General features: G+C 38.0%; 1 protein-coding gene across 50 annotated transcripts in view; it reads left to right on the top strand.

Moving 5' to 3' along the window:
• The window catches only part of C2CD6 (C2 calcium dependent domain containing 6), a 168,472-nt gene that overhangs the window by 40,797 nt on the left and 110,346 nt on the right, over positions 1–17,329 (top strand). For all 50 annotated transcript variants that reach the window (XM_070580687.1, XM_070580664.1, XM_070580663.1 and 47 more), the window contains 2 exons: positions 3,724–3,870; positions 17,070–17,175. In XM_070580687.1, the coding sequence (XP_070436788.1) occupies positions 3,724–3,870; positions 17,070–17,175 (253 nt within the window). The remainder of the gene's footprint in view (positions 1–3,723; positions 3,871–17,069; positions 17,176–17,329) is intronic.

The raw sequence follows: 17,329 nt of genomic DNA, 5'->3' as shown, positions 1-17,329 counted from the left end.
AACAAGAATGGCTCTAGAGGAACAGAATATTAAGGATGAATTTTCTGCATTGGTTCTAGAGTTTCTGGAATTGGCTCTCAAATCTGATTACTACTCCATTTCCAGGAGTGAAGAGAGCACTGATAGTCCATGGCATGATCTGGCAATAGAGATATGCAAAATATCACCATTGGATTCTCCTAATCAACCATTTATAAGAAGCAAAGATCTGGGTGACTGTGTATATGATACTTTCAAACATTTTGGTCTAACTATTGAATATAATAAGATTGGCTGGGTGCTCCTAATGTTGCTGGACAAAGTTGAGAAAGAAAAGGATGAGCTAAGGATTCAAATTTCCCACTCAAGCATTGCATAAATGACCTGAAATGTTCTGTGTGTGCAGTGAAGGAGACCCTTAGCTCCTGTAGCCATACGACTAGGATTGCTGACAATCACATGCAGACTTTCATCCTGCAACTGGCTGAATCACAACCCAAGTTGAACACCCAGCCTTGCAGGATGTCTGCTGCTAAGGTGAGGGTGTTGATTGGAAATAAATGAGATCCTAAAAGTGGAATGGGAATATGGGGGAAGACCCTGATGTAGCTGGGGACATTGAGCCCCTAAATTCTGATATATCTTCTTTGTCAGTGGAAGTGACCTCTCACCCCTAATGGAATACTTGGCCTCTCCACCTCCAGCAAAAGTGTCATCACCACTCCCAGTGGAAGTGACCTTTCCACCTCCATCTGAGGGGATTAACCCTGCCTTGCTTGAGGAAACAGCAATGGCTTTCTCTTAGGGAGTTGCCATGCAAGACATGTTGATTCTCCTCAGGAGCGGCACCCACCACTCCTCTTTGCTTCTAGGCCTATAACTAGACTCAAGTCCCAGCAAGCCCCTGAAGGTGAGGTACAAAGTGTGACTCGTGAGGAGGTGCATTACACTCCAAAAAGAACTACTTGAGTTTTCTAATTTGTATAGACAAAAATGTGTGGGAATGGATATTAAGGATGTGGAAAATGGAGGAAGGAACATAAAGTTGGATCACACCAAATTTATTGATATGAGCTCATTAAGCAAAGACCCTGCATTTAATGTTTCAGCTTGGGGAATTAGAAAGGACTGCAACTGGTTGGTTGGTTAGTTGGTGAAACATGGGCCAAAAGATGGCCCACTGTGAATGAATTGGAAATGTCAGACCTGCCTTGGTTTAATGTAGAGGAAGGAATTCAAAGGCTTATGGAGATTGGAAAGTTGGAGTGGATTTGTTATTTAAGACCTACTCATCCATCCTGAGAGGTTCCAGAAGACACGTCTTTCACCATGACTATGAGAAATAAATTTGTGAGGGAAGCCCCATCCTTGATGAGCTCAGTGATTGCTCTTCCCTGTAGGCCAGACCTTACAGTGGGAACTGCAGTCACTGAACTAAATTTAGGGAAACCTAAATGAATTGGGAGTAATTTGATCCCACAGTGACAAGGACCAAGTGGCAGCACTCAACTGCCAAAGGCAAGATGGGCGTGGCTACTGTAATAGACAGTAGAGTCAAAGCCGCAGTCAGAATAGGCTGACTCACAGAGACCTATGGTGTTGGCTAGTTGATCATCATGTTCCTAGAAATAAAATATAAAGGAAGCCTACTAAATTCTTACTTGATCAGTATAAGCAGAAAAGTTCTAGGTCAAGTGAACAAAAGTCTAACCTGAATCATAAAAACAGAGAGTCACAGCTCCTCAGTCAATTCCCAGATTTCAGCCAGTTTACAGACCCAGAACCTCTTGAATGAAGAGGAGGCCTGGTCCCCTTGAGGAGAGACCCCGATACACTGCCAAAATTGTATAATGTTAATCTTTCTCTCAGCTTTCCCCAAAGAGAACTACAGCCTTTTACCAGGGTAACTGTGCATTAGGGAAAAGGAAATAATCAGACCTTTCAGAGACTATTGGACACTGAGTCTGAACTGACACTAATGCCAGAAGACCCAAAGTATCACTGTTGTTCACCAGTCACAGTAAGGGCTGACGGAGGTCAGGTGATCAATGGAACTTTGATCCATTTCACAATGGGCCCAGTGGGTCCCCAAATCCATCCTGTGGTTCTCTCCCCAATTCCAGAATGCACAATTGGAAGAGAAATACTCAGCAATTTACTGAATCCTTAACGTTGGTTCTCTGACCTGTGGACTGAGGGTTATTATGGTGGGAAAGGCCAAATGGAAACCATTAGAGCTCCTCTACCCAGGAAAATAACAAACCAAAAGCAGTACCACATTCTTAGAGGGCTTGCAGAGATTAGTGCCATCATCAAGGACTTGAAAGATGCAGGGGTGGTGATTCCCATCACATCCCCATTCAACTCACCTATTTGGCCTGTGCAGAAGACAGATCGATCTTGGAGAATGACGGTAGATTGTCATAAGTTTAACCAGGTGGTGACTTCACTTGCAGCTGCTGTACCAGATGTGGTTTCATTGCTTGAGCAAATTATCACATCCATTGGTACCTAGTATGCAACTATTGGTCTGGAAAACACTTTTTTCTCCATATTTGTTAATAAAGACCATCAGAAACAGTTTGCTTTCAGCTGGCAAAGCCGAACATATACCTTCACTGTCCTACCTCAGGGGTATGGCAGCTTTCCAGCCCTGTGTCATAATTTACTATCTAGGATTCTTAATCTTTCCCTTACACAAGATATCACACTGGTCCATTACACTGATGTTATTATGCTGATTGGACCTGGTGATCAAGAAGTAACAATTACTCTAGACTTACTGGTAAGACAGTTAGTGTCAGAGAGTGGAAATAAGTCTGACAAAAATTCAGGGGGCTTCTACCTCAGTGAAATTTTAGTGATCCAGTGGTGTGGGGTTTGTCAAGATATTCCTGCTTAGTGAAGGGTAAATCGTTGCATCTGGACCCTCCTACAACCAAAGAAGAGGCACAACATCTAGTGGGCTGCTTTGGATTTTGGAGGCAGCATATTCCTCACCTGGCTGTGCTACTCTGGCCTTGTGCCAGTGACCTGAAAAAAAATTATATGTATAATATAATAATTTACATATATGTATATAATATCTTTATTTTCTTCCCTTTCTTATCTCCTTACCATGTAACATAAGATCTATTGACTTTATATCATAATATTTAAGTATTGTTAACCTTACATCATAGTGTTTAAGTTGCGGGATATCAAGGAGCAGAGTAAACCTCCCCCACAGACTTTACCTCCTCTTCTGGGAAAGGGGTTAGTAAGTTTGAGTTTTGGGTTGTATACAGGATAGTGGTATCATGTTAGGTGGAATTATGACCTTATTGTTTTCATTTGGAGATTAAGTATGTTTTAAGGAGATGCTTATGGGTGCCAAGTTCAGAATGGGTGGACTTGTGATGGTTAATTTTGTGTGTCAACTTGACTGGGCCATGAAATGGATATTTGGATCTAGAGATTGGGAGAGAGGTCTGGGCTCACTTTCTGCTTCTCATTAGCACTTCAAGTCCTTCTCTCCTTTCCCATCCCTACTGCCCATAATCTTAGTAGTAAGAGTATTCAAGAGAGCACTTCTCTCAGGATTTCTAACTTTTCTCTTCTTTCCTAACTCTGTCCTCTGATGGTCCAAGGTAGATAGGTGAGCTTACAGTATAAGAGAGAATGACTCAAAAGTGATAGCTACCATGGATTTTAGAAGGGAAATTTTGTGTGATTTCAATCTTTAACTTTATCACCATTTTGCAGAAATGTTATTCTACCACAGCCAGTGGAATATCCAGCATTCTTATCCCCAGACCTGAATGTTACTGTTGGGAAGCCAACTACAGTGCCTGCATCCAACCAGCCATCTGTAGTGCGACTTGAAAAACTTCAGCAACAGCCTCGGGAAAGGTGGAAAACAAAAACAGAACAAAAAATTTTTCACCTTATTTATGTGTTGTTTGTTTATTAATTTTTTCCTTTGAGATATCAGCTTGCTATTGATCCAGAAATCTTCATTGTGGTGATATTTCATGGGTTCAAATGTTATTCCTGAGTTTTGCTTATCATATATAGGTGTTTGTTTAAGAAAGTCAATGCTGTGGTGAGAAAAGAGGTGAGAACTCATTTATAAGGGAGAAAGTAAAGTGCTTACCCTTTCTCTTCACTCAGTAACATATTGTATAGATGTCTCATGCTCTTTTCTGTATTTCCCATCTTTTTTTCTCATGCTTCAGTCTAGATAGTTTCTTCTGACCTATCTTATAGTTCATTGATTCTTTCTTCTTTGTTTCTAATCTGAATTCTTAATTTCAGTAATTTCCTTCTCAGTTATGGAATTCCCCTTTATTTTATAGTTTCCACTTCTCTACCAAAATCCCCAGTCTTGTCTCTTCGAGTGTATTAATCTTCAAATATTTTAATCATTGCTATTTTAAAGTTCATCTTAACTCCATTATCTGGATCTCGTGTATATCTGTTTCTGTTGTTTTTTTCTCTCATATTTATCAGTCACATCTTATATTCTCATATGCCTACTTGTTTTTATTGAGTGCCAAACATTACATTTGAAAATCTATAGAACTAATTTGAGACTCTTAATTGTCTATTCTTACAGAGAAAATATACATTTGCATCTGGCAGCCAGCTAGACTAGGGACACCAGCAATCCCAGAACACCTTAATTCAGTTGAGATTGAAATTGAAATGACTTGGATTTTAGTTCCTGTGAGGATTAGTTTTTTTCTGGTTTACTCTTATTCCCACTATCAGGACTTGGACTAGTATGAGGCAACTAGGACACAGTATTTAAGGAGGCACTTACTCTTGTGGTATGCCCTCAAGAGTCCCAACTGAAAATCTAGGTGTTTACCATGGCGTCTCATCCTTAGCAGTGTCTGAACTCTGTTTTTTGTTCCTCCATCCATGTATATCTATCTCAAAGCTCTGATCAGCTTCTTAACTCTGAACCACAAATACCTTGAAGGAAAAATGGCACCAAATGATGAGCTTAACGTCTCTGCACCTTCTTTCTGCCTGGAATCTTGGATCTGCAAATTATTGCTGCCTTTATAACCAACTGATGCTTTCAAACAAAATTTAAAATAACTATTTTGGGGGCTGGCCCCGTGGCCAAGTGGTTGAGTTCAGGCTCTCCACTTCTGCTGCCTAGGCTTTCGCCAGTTTGGATCCTGAGTGTGGACATGGCAGCACTCATCAGGCCATGCTGAGGCGGCATGCAACAACCGGAAGGACCCACAACTAAAAACACACAACTTTGTACTGGGGGGCTTTGGGGAGAAAAAGGAAAAATAAAATCTTTAAAAATATATATATATATTTTGTTCAGCCTTTTTAGTTGTTCAGTGAGATGGTTTGTCTGAAATAACCTAGTCCATCATTGACAGAAGCAGAACTCCTGAACATTTAAAAAATAATTGTCTGTATGTGTATACATTTTTTACTCAGACTTATAAATTAATCCATAAACATTGAGTTGAATGACTGAGGAATCCCTTTTTCCTCTAGTCTGATGATATTTCTTTAAATTTTATTTTTATTTTTTTGTGAGGAGGATTGGCCCTGAGCTAACGTGTTGCCAGGCCTCCTCTTTTTGCTTGAGGAAGATTGTCACTAAGCCAACATCTGTGCCAATCTTCCTCATTTTATGAAATGTGGCTTGATCAGCAGTGCTAGGTCTATGCCTGGCATCTGAACCCGTGAACCCCAGGCCACCAAAGTAGAGTGCATGAACTTAACCACTATGCCACCAGGCCTGCCCCATAGTCTGATGATGTTTTAGTCATTCGGTAACATTTACTGAATACCTAGTGTGTGCCAGGCACTACTCTAGGGTATCAAATATATGATGGTGATTTAAAAAAAATATTTATTTGAGTCTTCTTTTTCTTGGTAAGTCTAGTTAAAGGTTTATTAATTTTGTTTTTTTAAATAAACCAGCTCTTAGTTTCATTGATCTTTTCTGTTGTGTTTTTAGTCTCTATTTTATTTATTTCTGCTCTGATCTTTGTTATTTCTTTTCTTTTAAGAACTTTGGGTTTAGTTTTTTTCCTTTTTTTTTTCCCCTCCTAGTTCCTTGAGCTGTGAAATTAGGTTGTTTTTATTTAAGATCTTTCTTTTTCTTATTGTAACTGTTTATTGCTATAAACTTACCCCTTAAAAGTGCTTTTGGTGCATCCCATAAGTTTTGGTACGTTTGGCATTTTCATTTGCCTCAAGATATGTTTTATTTTTCTTGCAATTTCTTCTTTGACCCATTGGTTATTCAGTAGCTTGTTGCTTAACCTTCATATATTTGTGAAATTTCCGGTTTCCTCTTGGAATTGATTTCTAGTTTTAAACATTGTGGTTGGAAAAGATGCTTGATATGGTTTCAGTCTTCTTAAATTTGTTAAGACTTGTTTTGTGGGCTGACATATGATCTATCTTAGAGAATGTTCCACGTGTGCTTGAGAAGAGTGCGTGTTCTGCTGCTGTTGGATGGAATGTTCTGTAAAGTCTGTTAAGGTCATCTGGTCTAATGTGTAATTTTGGTCCAAGGTTTCTTTCTGATTTTCTATTTGAATGATGTATCCATTGTTGAAAGTGGGGTACTAAAGTCCACTACTATTGTAGTATTGCTGTCTATTTCTTCCTTCAGATTTGGTAATATTTGGTTTACATATTTAGGTGCTTATATTTTGGGTACATAAATATTTACAAATATTATATCCTCTTGTTTGATTGACCCCTTTATCATTATTTGATGACCTTTGTCTCTTATCACAGTCTTTGGCTTAAAGTCTATTTTGTGTGATGTAGGTATAGCTACTCCTGGTTTCTTTTGGTTTCCATTTGCATGGAATATCTTTATCCATCCGTTGACTTTCAGTCTGTGTGTATCTTTAAAACTGAAGTGTCTCTCTTATAGGCAGCATGTAGTTGGGTCTTGGTATTTTTTAATTCATTCAGGCACTCTATGTCTTTTGATTGGAGAGTTCAGTCCATTTACATTTAAAATGATTATTAAAAGGTATGGACTTAGCATTGCCACTTTGTTAATTGTTTTCTGGCTGTTTTGTAATTCCTTTGTTTCTTTCTTCTCTTGCTCTCTTCCTTTGTGATTTGATGATTTTCTGTAATGATATGCTTAGTTTCCTTTCTCTTTCTCTTTTGTGTATCTACTATAGGTTTTTCTTTGTGGTTACCGTGAGACTTACAAAAAACATCTTACATTTATAACAGTCTATTTTAAGCTAATAAGAACTTAATTTTGAATGCATAGTAAAGCTCTACGTTTTTACTTCTGCCCCACCGATATTATGTTTTTGATGTCACAGTTTACATCTTTTTACCTTGTGTATCCATTAGCAAATTATTGTATTTATAGTTATTTTTAATATTTTTGTCTTTTAATCTTCATATTAGAGTAAGTGATTCAGTCACTACCATTACAACATTAGAGTATTCTGAATTTAACTATATATTTACCTTTGCCAGTGATATTTATACTTTCATCTTTTATGTTACTAATTAATATCCTTTCCTTTCAGCTTGAAGAAGACCCTTTAACATTTCTTACAAGACCAGTCTAGTGGTGGCAAACTCTTTCTGCTTTTGCTTCTCTAGAAAATTCTTTATTTCTCCTTCAATTCTGAAGGAAAACTTTGCCAATAGGATATTTTTGGTTGACAGGTTTTTTCTTTCAGCACTTTGAATATATCATGTTACTTTCTTCTGGCCTGCAAAGTTTCTGCTGAAAAATCTGCTGATAGTCTTATGGTAGCTCCCTTGTAAAAAAAACCAGTTGTTTTTCTCTTGCTGCTTTTAACATTCTCTCCTTGCCTTTAATTTTTGACTAATTATGTGTCTCAGTGTGGGTCTTTTGGATTTTGGATTAATCTTATTTGGAACTTTCTGGGCTTCCTGGATCTGGGTGTGTGTTTCTTTCCCCAGGTTAGGGAAGTTTTCAGCCATTATTTGAATAAGCTTTCTGCCCCCCCCCCCCCCCCCGCCTCTTTTCTCCTTCTAGTTCCCCTGTAATGCATATTGGTCCACTTGATGGTGTCCCATAAGTCCCTTAAGCTATCTTCACCCTTTTTCATTCTTTCTTCTTTTTGCTCCTCTGATAGGATGAACTCCACTGCCCTGTCTTCAAGTTTGCTGATCCCTCCTTCTGCTTCATCTAGTCTGCTCTTGCACACCTCTACTGAATTCTTCAGTTCAGTTATTCTTCAGCTCTGTGATCTCTGTTTGGTACTTTGTTATATTTATCTATCTTTTTATTGAAATTCTCACTTTGTTCGTGAATTTTTCTCCTGACCTCAGTGAGCATCTTTATGACCATAATTTTGAACTCTTTATCAGGTAAATCACTTATCTATGTTTCATTAAGGTCTGTTTCTGGAGTTTTATCTTGTTCTTTTGTTTGGAACTTATTCCTCTTTTCCTTCATTTTCCTTGACTCTGTGTTGGTTTCTGAGCATTAGATAAAACAGCCACCTCTCCTAGTCTTGATGGAGTGGTCTCCTGTAGGAAATGAAGCTTATCAGTCAGCCTCACCTGACCTCTTTGTTGTCTCTCAAACCTTTGTGATTGTCCATACCACCTTCTTTGTTCTTAGCGGCTCCCAGTCGTTGAAGGTGTTGTAAAGACTTGTCAGTGTTCCAAAGGGAACGATCTCAGTCGGTGCCTAAATTCAGGCTGATTGGAAGCTGGACCCTCATGCAGCTGCTGGGACAGTATGTGGTTGGAGCCCTTCCAGGGAGAAACTGGGAGATGGGCTTTTTTGCCTTCTCCCTCTGTGCTGGGCCTAGGTGTATAGCTACAGTGGCCAGGACGCTCCTATTCCCCTTAAGAACTGCTTCCTTGTGTGCTACATTCCTGTGAGACTGGTGAACGCAAGCCCCGTTGGCTGTGACAGCCAGGCATCCAGAAGCCCATCCATTGGCCAGCAGCCACAGAATCTGGGGCACCAGACCTGGATAGAAGCTTCTTCCACAGAGATACTGGAGATTTGGATTGGGCTAGAGGGAGAAGGAGGAGATGGTGTCTGTGGGCTTCCATGGTCCCAGGGAGGATTGCCCTAAGCCCCTAGAGGCATACTAAATTAGAAGCCTGACCCCTCGGGCAGCACCTTTTAAAGAACACAAATAGGCCTCTCTCAGGAAAAGACTGAGAGATGGTCTTTTTTTGCCTGCTTCCTCTGTGCTGAGCCCTGGGCAGATAGCCAGGAAAAGTCCTAGTGAGCTGTTAAGAACTTTCTTTTTTGCCATAGCCTAGTGGGTCTCATGGCTGCAAGCTGTGTTAGCTTTCAGAGTTAGGTATTTTGGGGGCCTATCTGTTCCTCAGGTGGGAGTCTTGAAAACTGGGGTGCTAGATGTGGGGTCCAAATCTTTCTCTCCTCAGGGAGACGCTGGGAATTGGGAGTTCCCTCCCAGTTGTGAGCTGCTGTGCCAGGGTTGGGGTTTATGGTGAGAGTATGTCTCAGCCTTTCCTACCTGTTTTTATGTGAGTATTCTCTCATTTGCCCAATGTGTAGGAGTCACTAGTTTCTAGATTTCTTTCAGAGGGACTTGCTCCTTGTATAGCTGTAGATTCCCTGTGTCCCTGGGAGGAGGTGAGTTCATGAGCCTCCTCACCATCTTGGACTGGAAACTGCAAGTTTCTTTAATGTCTTGGCTTAATAGAACACAACTGGGTCCTTATAACTGCCTCTGCATTCAAACAGCATGGCTTCTCAAGCTCCACCTGCAGAACCTCAACTTGTCTGGCTCACAGTGACTTCTTTCTCTTGAGTAGCAGCACCACCTGACCCCCTTCTTCCTAACAGAATGGGTCTCAGCGAGTCATCTGCTTCTCTGCTCACTGACTCACATATGTCTTTCCTGTGTGCTTTCATAGTCTAGGGATGTTATTCTGTTCCTTATTCTCTTTCTTCTTATAACTACTTTAGAATTGACTCTGATAGTTCTCTGTTGCTCAATTTTATATGGAATTAATTTTCCTGAATTTTTGATGGGAGACTTGGTTTAGAAAACTTTCACAGCTTCACAGAGCTTCCACTTCTTATGTTTTTATTTGGGGTTAAAAAATACAATTTACTTTCCAAGGTTTTCTGGGCCTTGTCCAGGCTGGTCAGTTTTCAGCATTCACTTGGTTAGACTACTTCACTGCTTTAGTTCTTACCATGAATCCTTTGTATTCCTCCAGTATTGGAATGAGTAGAACTCTCCCAGTGTCAACTGCTATTTTCACATTGGATAGGAAGGGAAACACCAAGAATAAATATAATCTTTTCATTTTAACCACAAACTCACAACACAAGAAGAAAAACAAAGTTCTGACAATAACAACCTAGAAGGGGAAGAGGAAAGGGATGGAATGGCTTAATCTAAGGAAATAATAGGCTATCAGAAAATGGACTGTCTCATCTATGAGATATCACATGGTATCCACTAAACAAATAACAAGAATGGAGACACAAATTACAAATAAGAAGAAAGCCGTTATAGAAAGCTACCTACCTGAATTGGAGGTCCAAAATTCATGGGACGAGAAACAAAGGAAATGCAGGAGAACAGGAAAATGAGCTATAAAATGGCAGCATTAGGCCCCCACATTTCAGTAATCACTCTAAATGTAAATGGATTGAACTCTCCAATCAAAAGACACAGAGTGGCAGGGTGGATTAAAAAACAAGACCCAACAATATGCTGCCTCCAGGAAACATACCTCAGCCACAGAGACAAACACAGACTCAGAGTGAAGAGATGGAAGACAATACTCCAAGCTAATAGTGAACATAAGAAAGCAGGTGTCGCCATACTTATATCAGACAAAGTAAACTTCAAGGCGAAACAGGTGAAGAGTGACAAAGCGGGGCAGTTTATAATGATAAAAGGTACATTCCACCAAGAAGACATAACACTTATAAATATATATGCACCCAACACAGGAGCACCAAAGTATGTAAAGCAACTATTAACAAAACTAAAAGGAGATAGCAACAACAGTACAATAATAGTAGGGGACCTCAACACCCCACTAACACCAGTGGATAGATCATCCAGACAGAAAGTCAACAAGGAAATTGTAGAATTAAATGAAAAACTAGACCATATGGACTTAATAGATATATATAGAACACTCCATCCAAAAACAGCAGATTACACATTCTTCTCAAGTGCTCATGGAGCATTCTCAAGGATAGACCATATGTTGGGAAACAAAGCAAACCTCAACAAATTCAAGATGATTAAAATAATATCAAGCATCTTTTCCGATCATAATGCTATGAAACTAGAAATCAACTACAAGAGAAAAGCTGGGAAAGGGGAAAAAAATGTGGAGATTAAACAACATGCTACTGAACAACCAGTGGATCATTGAAGAAATTAAAGGAGAAATCAGATATATCTGGAGACAAATGAAAATGAAAACACACCGTACCAACTCATTTGGGATGCAGCAAAAGCAGTCCCAAGAGGGCAATTCATTGCAATACAGGCTCACCTCAATAAACAAGAAAAATCTCAGATAAGCAAGCTGAAACTATACCTAACAGAATTAGAAGAACAAACAAAGCCCAAAGTCAGTAGAAAGAGGGAAATAGTAAAAATTAGAGCAGAAATAAATGAAATTGAAACAAAAAAGACAGTAGAAAGGATCAATGAAACACAGAGCTGGTTCTTTGAGAAAATAAACAAAATTGAAAAACCCTCAGCCAGGCTCACTAAGAAAAAAAGAGAGAAGACTCAAATAAATAAAATTAGAACTGAAAAAGGAGAAATCACAATGGATACCAGAGAAATACAAAAGATTATAAGAGAATACTATGAAAAACTATATGCCAACCAATTGGAGAACCTAAAAGAAATGGAGAAATTCTTAGACTCTTACAATGTCCCAAAACTGAATCAGGAAGAAATAGAGAATCTGAATAGACCAATCACAAGTAAAGAAATTGAAACAGTAATCAAAAACCTCCCCAAAAATATAAGTCCAGGACCAGACGGCTTATCTGGATAATTCTACCAAAGATTGAAAGAAGATTTAATACCTGTCCTTCTCAAACTATTCCAGAAAATCGAGGAAGATGGAGCACTTCATAACACATTCTACAAAGCCAACATCACGCTGATCCCAAAACCTGACAAGAACAACACAAAGAAGGAAAACTACAGGCCAATATCACTGATGAGCATAGATGTAAAAATCCTCAACAAAATTTTGGCAAACCAAATACAGCAATACATTAAAAAGATCATACACCATGATCAAGTGGGATTTATACCAAGGATGCAGGGATGGTTCAACATCCACAAGTCTAATCAATGTGATTCACCACATTAATGAAATGAGAAACAAAAACCACATAATTATCTCAAAAGATGCAGAGAAAGCATTTGACAAGATCCAACATCGATTTATGATAAAAATTCTCAATAAAATAGACATAGAAGTAAAGTACCTTGACATAATAAAGGCCACATATGACAAACCCACAGCCAACAGCATACTCAATGGGCAAAAACTGAAAGCCATCCCTCTGAGAACAGGAACAAGACAAGGGTGTCCCCTCTCACCACTCTTATTCAACATAGTACTGGAGGTTTTGGCCAGAGCAATTAGGCAGGAAAAGGAAATCAAAGGAATCCAAATAGGCAATGAAGAAGTGAAACTCTTGCTGTTTGCAGATGACATGATCTTATATATAGAAAACCCCAAAGAATCTATTGGGAAACTATTAGAAATAATTAACAACTATAGTAAAGTTGCAGGGCATAAAATCAGCTTAACATAAATCAGTGGCATTTCTATACTCTAATAATGAACTAACAGAAAGAGAACTCAAGAACACAATCCCATTCACAATCACAACAAAAAGAATAAAATATGTTGGGATAAATTTAACCAAGGAAGTGAAAGACCTATACAATGAAAACGACAAGACTTTCCTGAAAGAAATTGATGATGACAAAAAGACATGGAAAGGCATTCCGTGCACATGGATTGGAAGAATAAACATAGTTAAAATGTCCATACTACCTAAAGCAATCTATAGATTCAGTGCAATCCCAATCAGAATCCCAATGACATTCTTTACAGAAATAGAGCAAAGAATCCTAAAATTCATATGGGGCAACAAAAGACCCCAAATTGCTAACGCAATCTTGAGAAAAAACACAGCTGGAGGCATCACAATCCCTGACTTCAAAACATACTACAAAGCGACAGTAGTCAAAACAGCATGGTACTGGTACAAAAACAGGCACATAGATCAATGGAACAGAATTGAAAGCCCAGAAATAAGACCACACATCTGTGGACAGCTAATCTTTGACAAAGGAGCTGAGGGCATACAATGGAGAAAAGAAAGTGTCTTCAACAAATGGTGTTGGAAAAACTGGACAGCCACATGTAAAAGAATGAAAATTGACCATTCTTTTTCACCATTCACCAAAATAAACTCAAAATGGATCAAAGACCTAAAGGTAAGACCTGAAAACCATAAGACTTCTACAAGAAAATATAGGCTGTACACTCTTTGACATCAGTCTTAAAAGGATCTTTTTGGACACCATGTCCCAGACAAGGGAAACAATAGAAAGAATAAACAAATGGGACTTCATCAGACTAAAGAGCTTCTTCAAGGCAAGGGAAAACAGTATTGAAATGAAAAAGCAATCCACCAATTGGGAAAAAATATTTGCCAATCATATTTCCAACAAAGGCTTAATCTCCATAATATATAAAGAACTCACGCAACTCAACAACAAAAAATCAAACAACCCGACCAAAAAATGGTCAGGGACACAAACAGACATTTCTCCAAAGAAGATACACATATCATCAATAGGCACATGAAAAGATGCTCATCATCACTGATCATCAGGGAAATGCAAATTAAAACTACACTAAGATGGGGGGCTGGCCAGGTGGTACAGTGGCTAAGTTCACACGTTCCACTTTGGGTGTGGACATGGTATCACTTGGCAAACCATGCTGTAGCAGGCGTCCCACATATAAAGTAGAGGAAGATGGACACAGATGTTAGCTCAGGGCCAGTCTTCCTCAGCAAAAAGAGGAGGATTGGTAGCAGATGTTAGCTCAGGGCTAATCTTCCTAAAAAAAAAAAAAACCGAACAAACAAAAAACTACACTAAGATGTCATCTTACACCCATTAGAATGGCTAAAATAACCAAAACAAAGAGTAACAAATTTTGGAGAGGATGTGGAGAAAAAGGAACCCTCATACACTGCTGGTGGGAATGCAAACTGGTACAGCCACTATGGAAAACAGTATGGAGATTTCTCAAAAAATTAAAAATAGGAATACCATATGATCCAGCTATCCCACTACTGGGTCTTGATCCAAAGAACTTGAAATCAACAATCCCAAAAGAACCATGCACCCCTATGTTCGTTGCAGCATTATTCACTATAACCAAGATGTGGAAGCAACCTAAGTGTCCATCAACTGATGAACAGATAAAGAAGATGTGTTATATATATACAATGGAATACTACCCAGCCATAAAAAAGGATAAAATCCTCCCAATACTTGGACAGTATTATGTTAAGTGAAATAAGCCAGAGAGAAAGACAATCTCTGTATGACTCCACTCATATGTGGAAATTAAACATGTTGACAAAGAGAACAGATTAGTGGTTACCAGGGGAAAGGGGGGATAGGAGGTGGGCACAAAGGGTGAAGTGGTGCACCTACAACATGACTGACAAACAATAATGTACAACTGAAATTTCATAAGGTTGTAAACTATCATAATCTCAATAAAAAGTTAAAAAAATCATGAATGGATGTTGGAGTTTTGCAAAATGCTTTTTCTCTTTTAATCAGTTAAATTGTATTTAAATCATATTTTCTAATGTTAATATCAAAATATCCTTGTATTCCTTGGGTAAACCCAACTTATTAATGGTATGTTATTTTTTCTCTGTACTATTGGATTTTTTAAATTATTATTTTATTGAGGCCATAATAGATTATAACATTGTGAAATTTCAGGTGTGTACGTTATTATTTGTCAGTCACCATATATATGTGCCCCTTTACCCCTTTGTGTCCACCCTCAGTCCCCTTCCTCTCTAGTAGCCACTAATCTGTTCTCTTTGTGCATGTGCTAGTTTATCTTCCACATATGAGTGAAATCATGTGGTGTTTGTCTTTCTTTGTCTGGCTTATTTCACTTAACATGATACCCTCAAGGTCCATTCATTTTGTTGCAGGTGGCACAATTTTGTCTTTGTTATGGCTGAGTAGTATTCCATTGTGTTTATGTGTGTGTGTGTATACACACACACACACATATACCACGTCTTCTTTATCCATTCATCACTTGAGGGGCACTTTGGTTCCTTCCACATCTTGGTTATTGTGAATAAGGGTACAAGGGACATAGGGGTGCATAAGTCTCCTTGAATTGTTGATTTCAAGTTCTTTGAATAAAGACCCAATAGTAGGATAACTGGATCATATGGTATTCCTATTTTTAATTTTTTGAGAAATCTCCATACTGTTTTCCATAGTGGCTGCACCAGTTTGCATTCCCACCAGCAGTGTATGAGGGTTCCCTTTTCTCTACACCCTCTCCAACATTTGTTATTTTTGTCTTGGTGATTATAGCCATTCTAACAGGTGTAACGTGATATTCTAGTGTAGTTTTGATTTGCATTTCCCTGATGATTAGTGATGTTGAACATCTTTTCATGTGCCTCTTGGCCATCTGTATACCTTCTTTGGAAAAATGTTCATATTCTCTGCCCATTTTTTGATCAGGTTGTTTGTTTTTTTGTTGTTGAGTTGTGTGAGTTCTTTATATATTTTGGAGATTAACCCCTTGTTGGATATATGATTTGCAAATATTTTCTCCGAGTTGGTGGGTTGTCTTTTTGATTTGTTCCTAGTTTCCTTTGCCTTGCAGAAGCTCTTTAGTCCTATGTAGTCCCATTTGTTTATTTTTTCTTTTGTTTCCCTTGCCTGAGTAGAAATGATATTCAAAAAAATGCTGCCAAGACTGTTGTCAAAGAGTGTACTGCCTGTATTTTCTTCTAGGAGTTTTATGGTTTCACATCTTGCCTTCAAGTCTTTAATCCATTTTGAGTTAATTTTTGTGTATGGCATAAGATAAGGTCTACTTTCATTCTTTTGTATGTGGCTGTCCAGTTTCTCCAATACCATTTGAAGAGACTTTCCTTTCTCCATTCTATGTTCTTGGCTCCTTTATCAAAGATTAGCTGTCCATAGTTCTGTGGTTTTATTTTTGGGCTTTCAGTTCTGTTCCATTGATCTGTGTGTCTGTTTTTGTACCAGGATGATGCTTTTTTGATTACTATAATTTTGTAGTGTATTTTGAAGTTGGGGATTGTGATGCCTTCTATTGTATTTTTTTTTGTACTAAAATTATATTTTGTTTCTAACATTTGTATCTGTGTTCATGAATGAGATTTGACCAATTTTCCTTTTTTGTAATGTCCTTGTTAGAGTTTATTGTCAAGGTCATGGTGTCCTCATGAAATGAATTGGGAAACATTCCCTTTTTTTCGTTTAATTCTTGTCAGTTACATCTTTAGCTTATTAAAGCCTTTTGGAATTTCTTGTAGTAGAAGCTAAATTTCTATTTTTTAATTTGTTTTATGGCAGAAGATATAATGTATGTATTGAACAATTTATAAAATATTATATATAGTTTAATGAGAGCAATGAATATTGAATAATTTCTAAAACGTGTATGTATAGCTTAAGTAAAGATACTAAGTCTATTGCCTAGATGTTTATGAGTCAGGTTGAGAAATGCATCATCACCATGTCAGCAATGTGTTTTGTATGCCCTTATGAGATTGCATGCCTTTCCCCTACCCTCCCCAGGTGACGGCTGCCCTGATTTCTGTTGTAATCATTCTTTTTCCTCTGACTATATCCTTAAACAATATATTGTTGGTTTGTTTCTCTTAGAACTTTTTATAAATGTATATATATATAAATATATATATACTGTATGTATTCTTCTGTGAATCATACCGTATATGTTCTTAATCTATATTATATCATATATATTTTTAATCTATAGCTGATTTATTTCTTTAGGCTGGAAAAAATGAAAAAAGAATATAGAAATCTGAGTACATGGATAGAAAAAGCCAGCTATATAGAAGGAGTTCTTACCCCAAAATTGGAAAGTAAAGAACCTAAGGTAATTAACATAATTAATGCATAACATAATACATTCTCATCTGTATATCTTTTTTTTTTTTTTGAGTTAATGATAGGTTACAATCTTGTGTAATTTCAGTTGTACATTATTGTTTGTCAGTCGTGTTGTAGGTGCACCCCTTCACCCTTTGTGC

This window comes from Equus przewalskii, chromosome 17 (assembly GCF_037783145.1).
Source record: "Equus przewalskii isolate Varuska chromosome 17, EquPr2, whole genome shotgun sequence".
NCBI classification, from domain to species: domain Eukaryota; kingdom Metazoa; phylum Chordata; class Mammalia; order Perissodactyla; family Equidae; genus Equus; species Equus przewalskii.
Note: the sequence above shows the minus strand (reverse complement) of the source record. Positions and strands in the feature narration are given on the sequence as shown.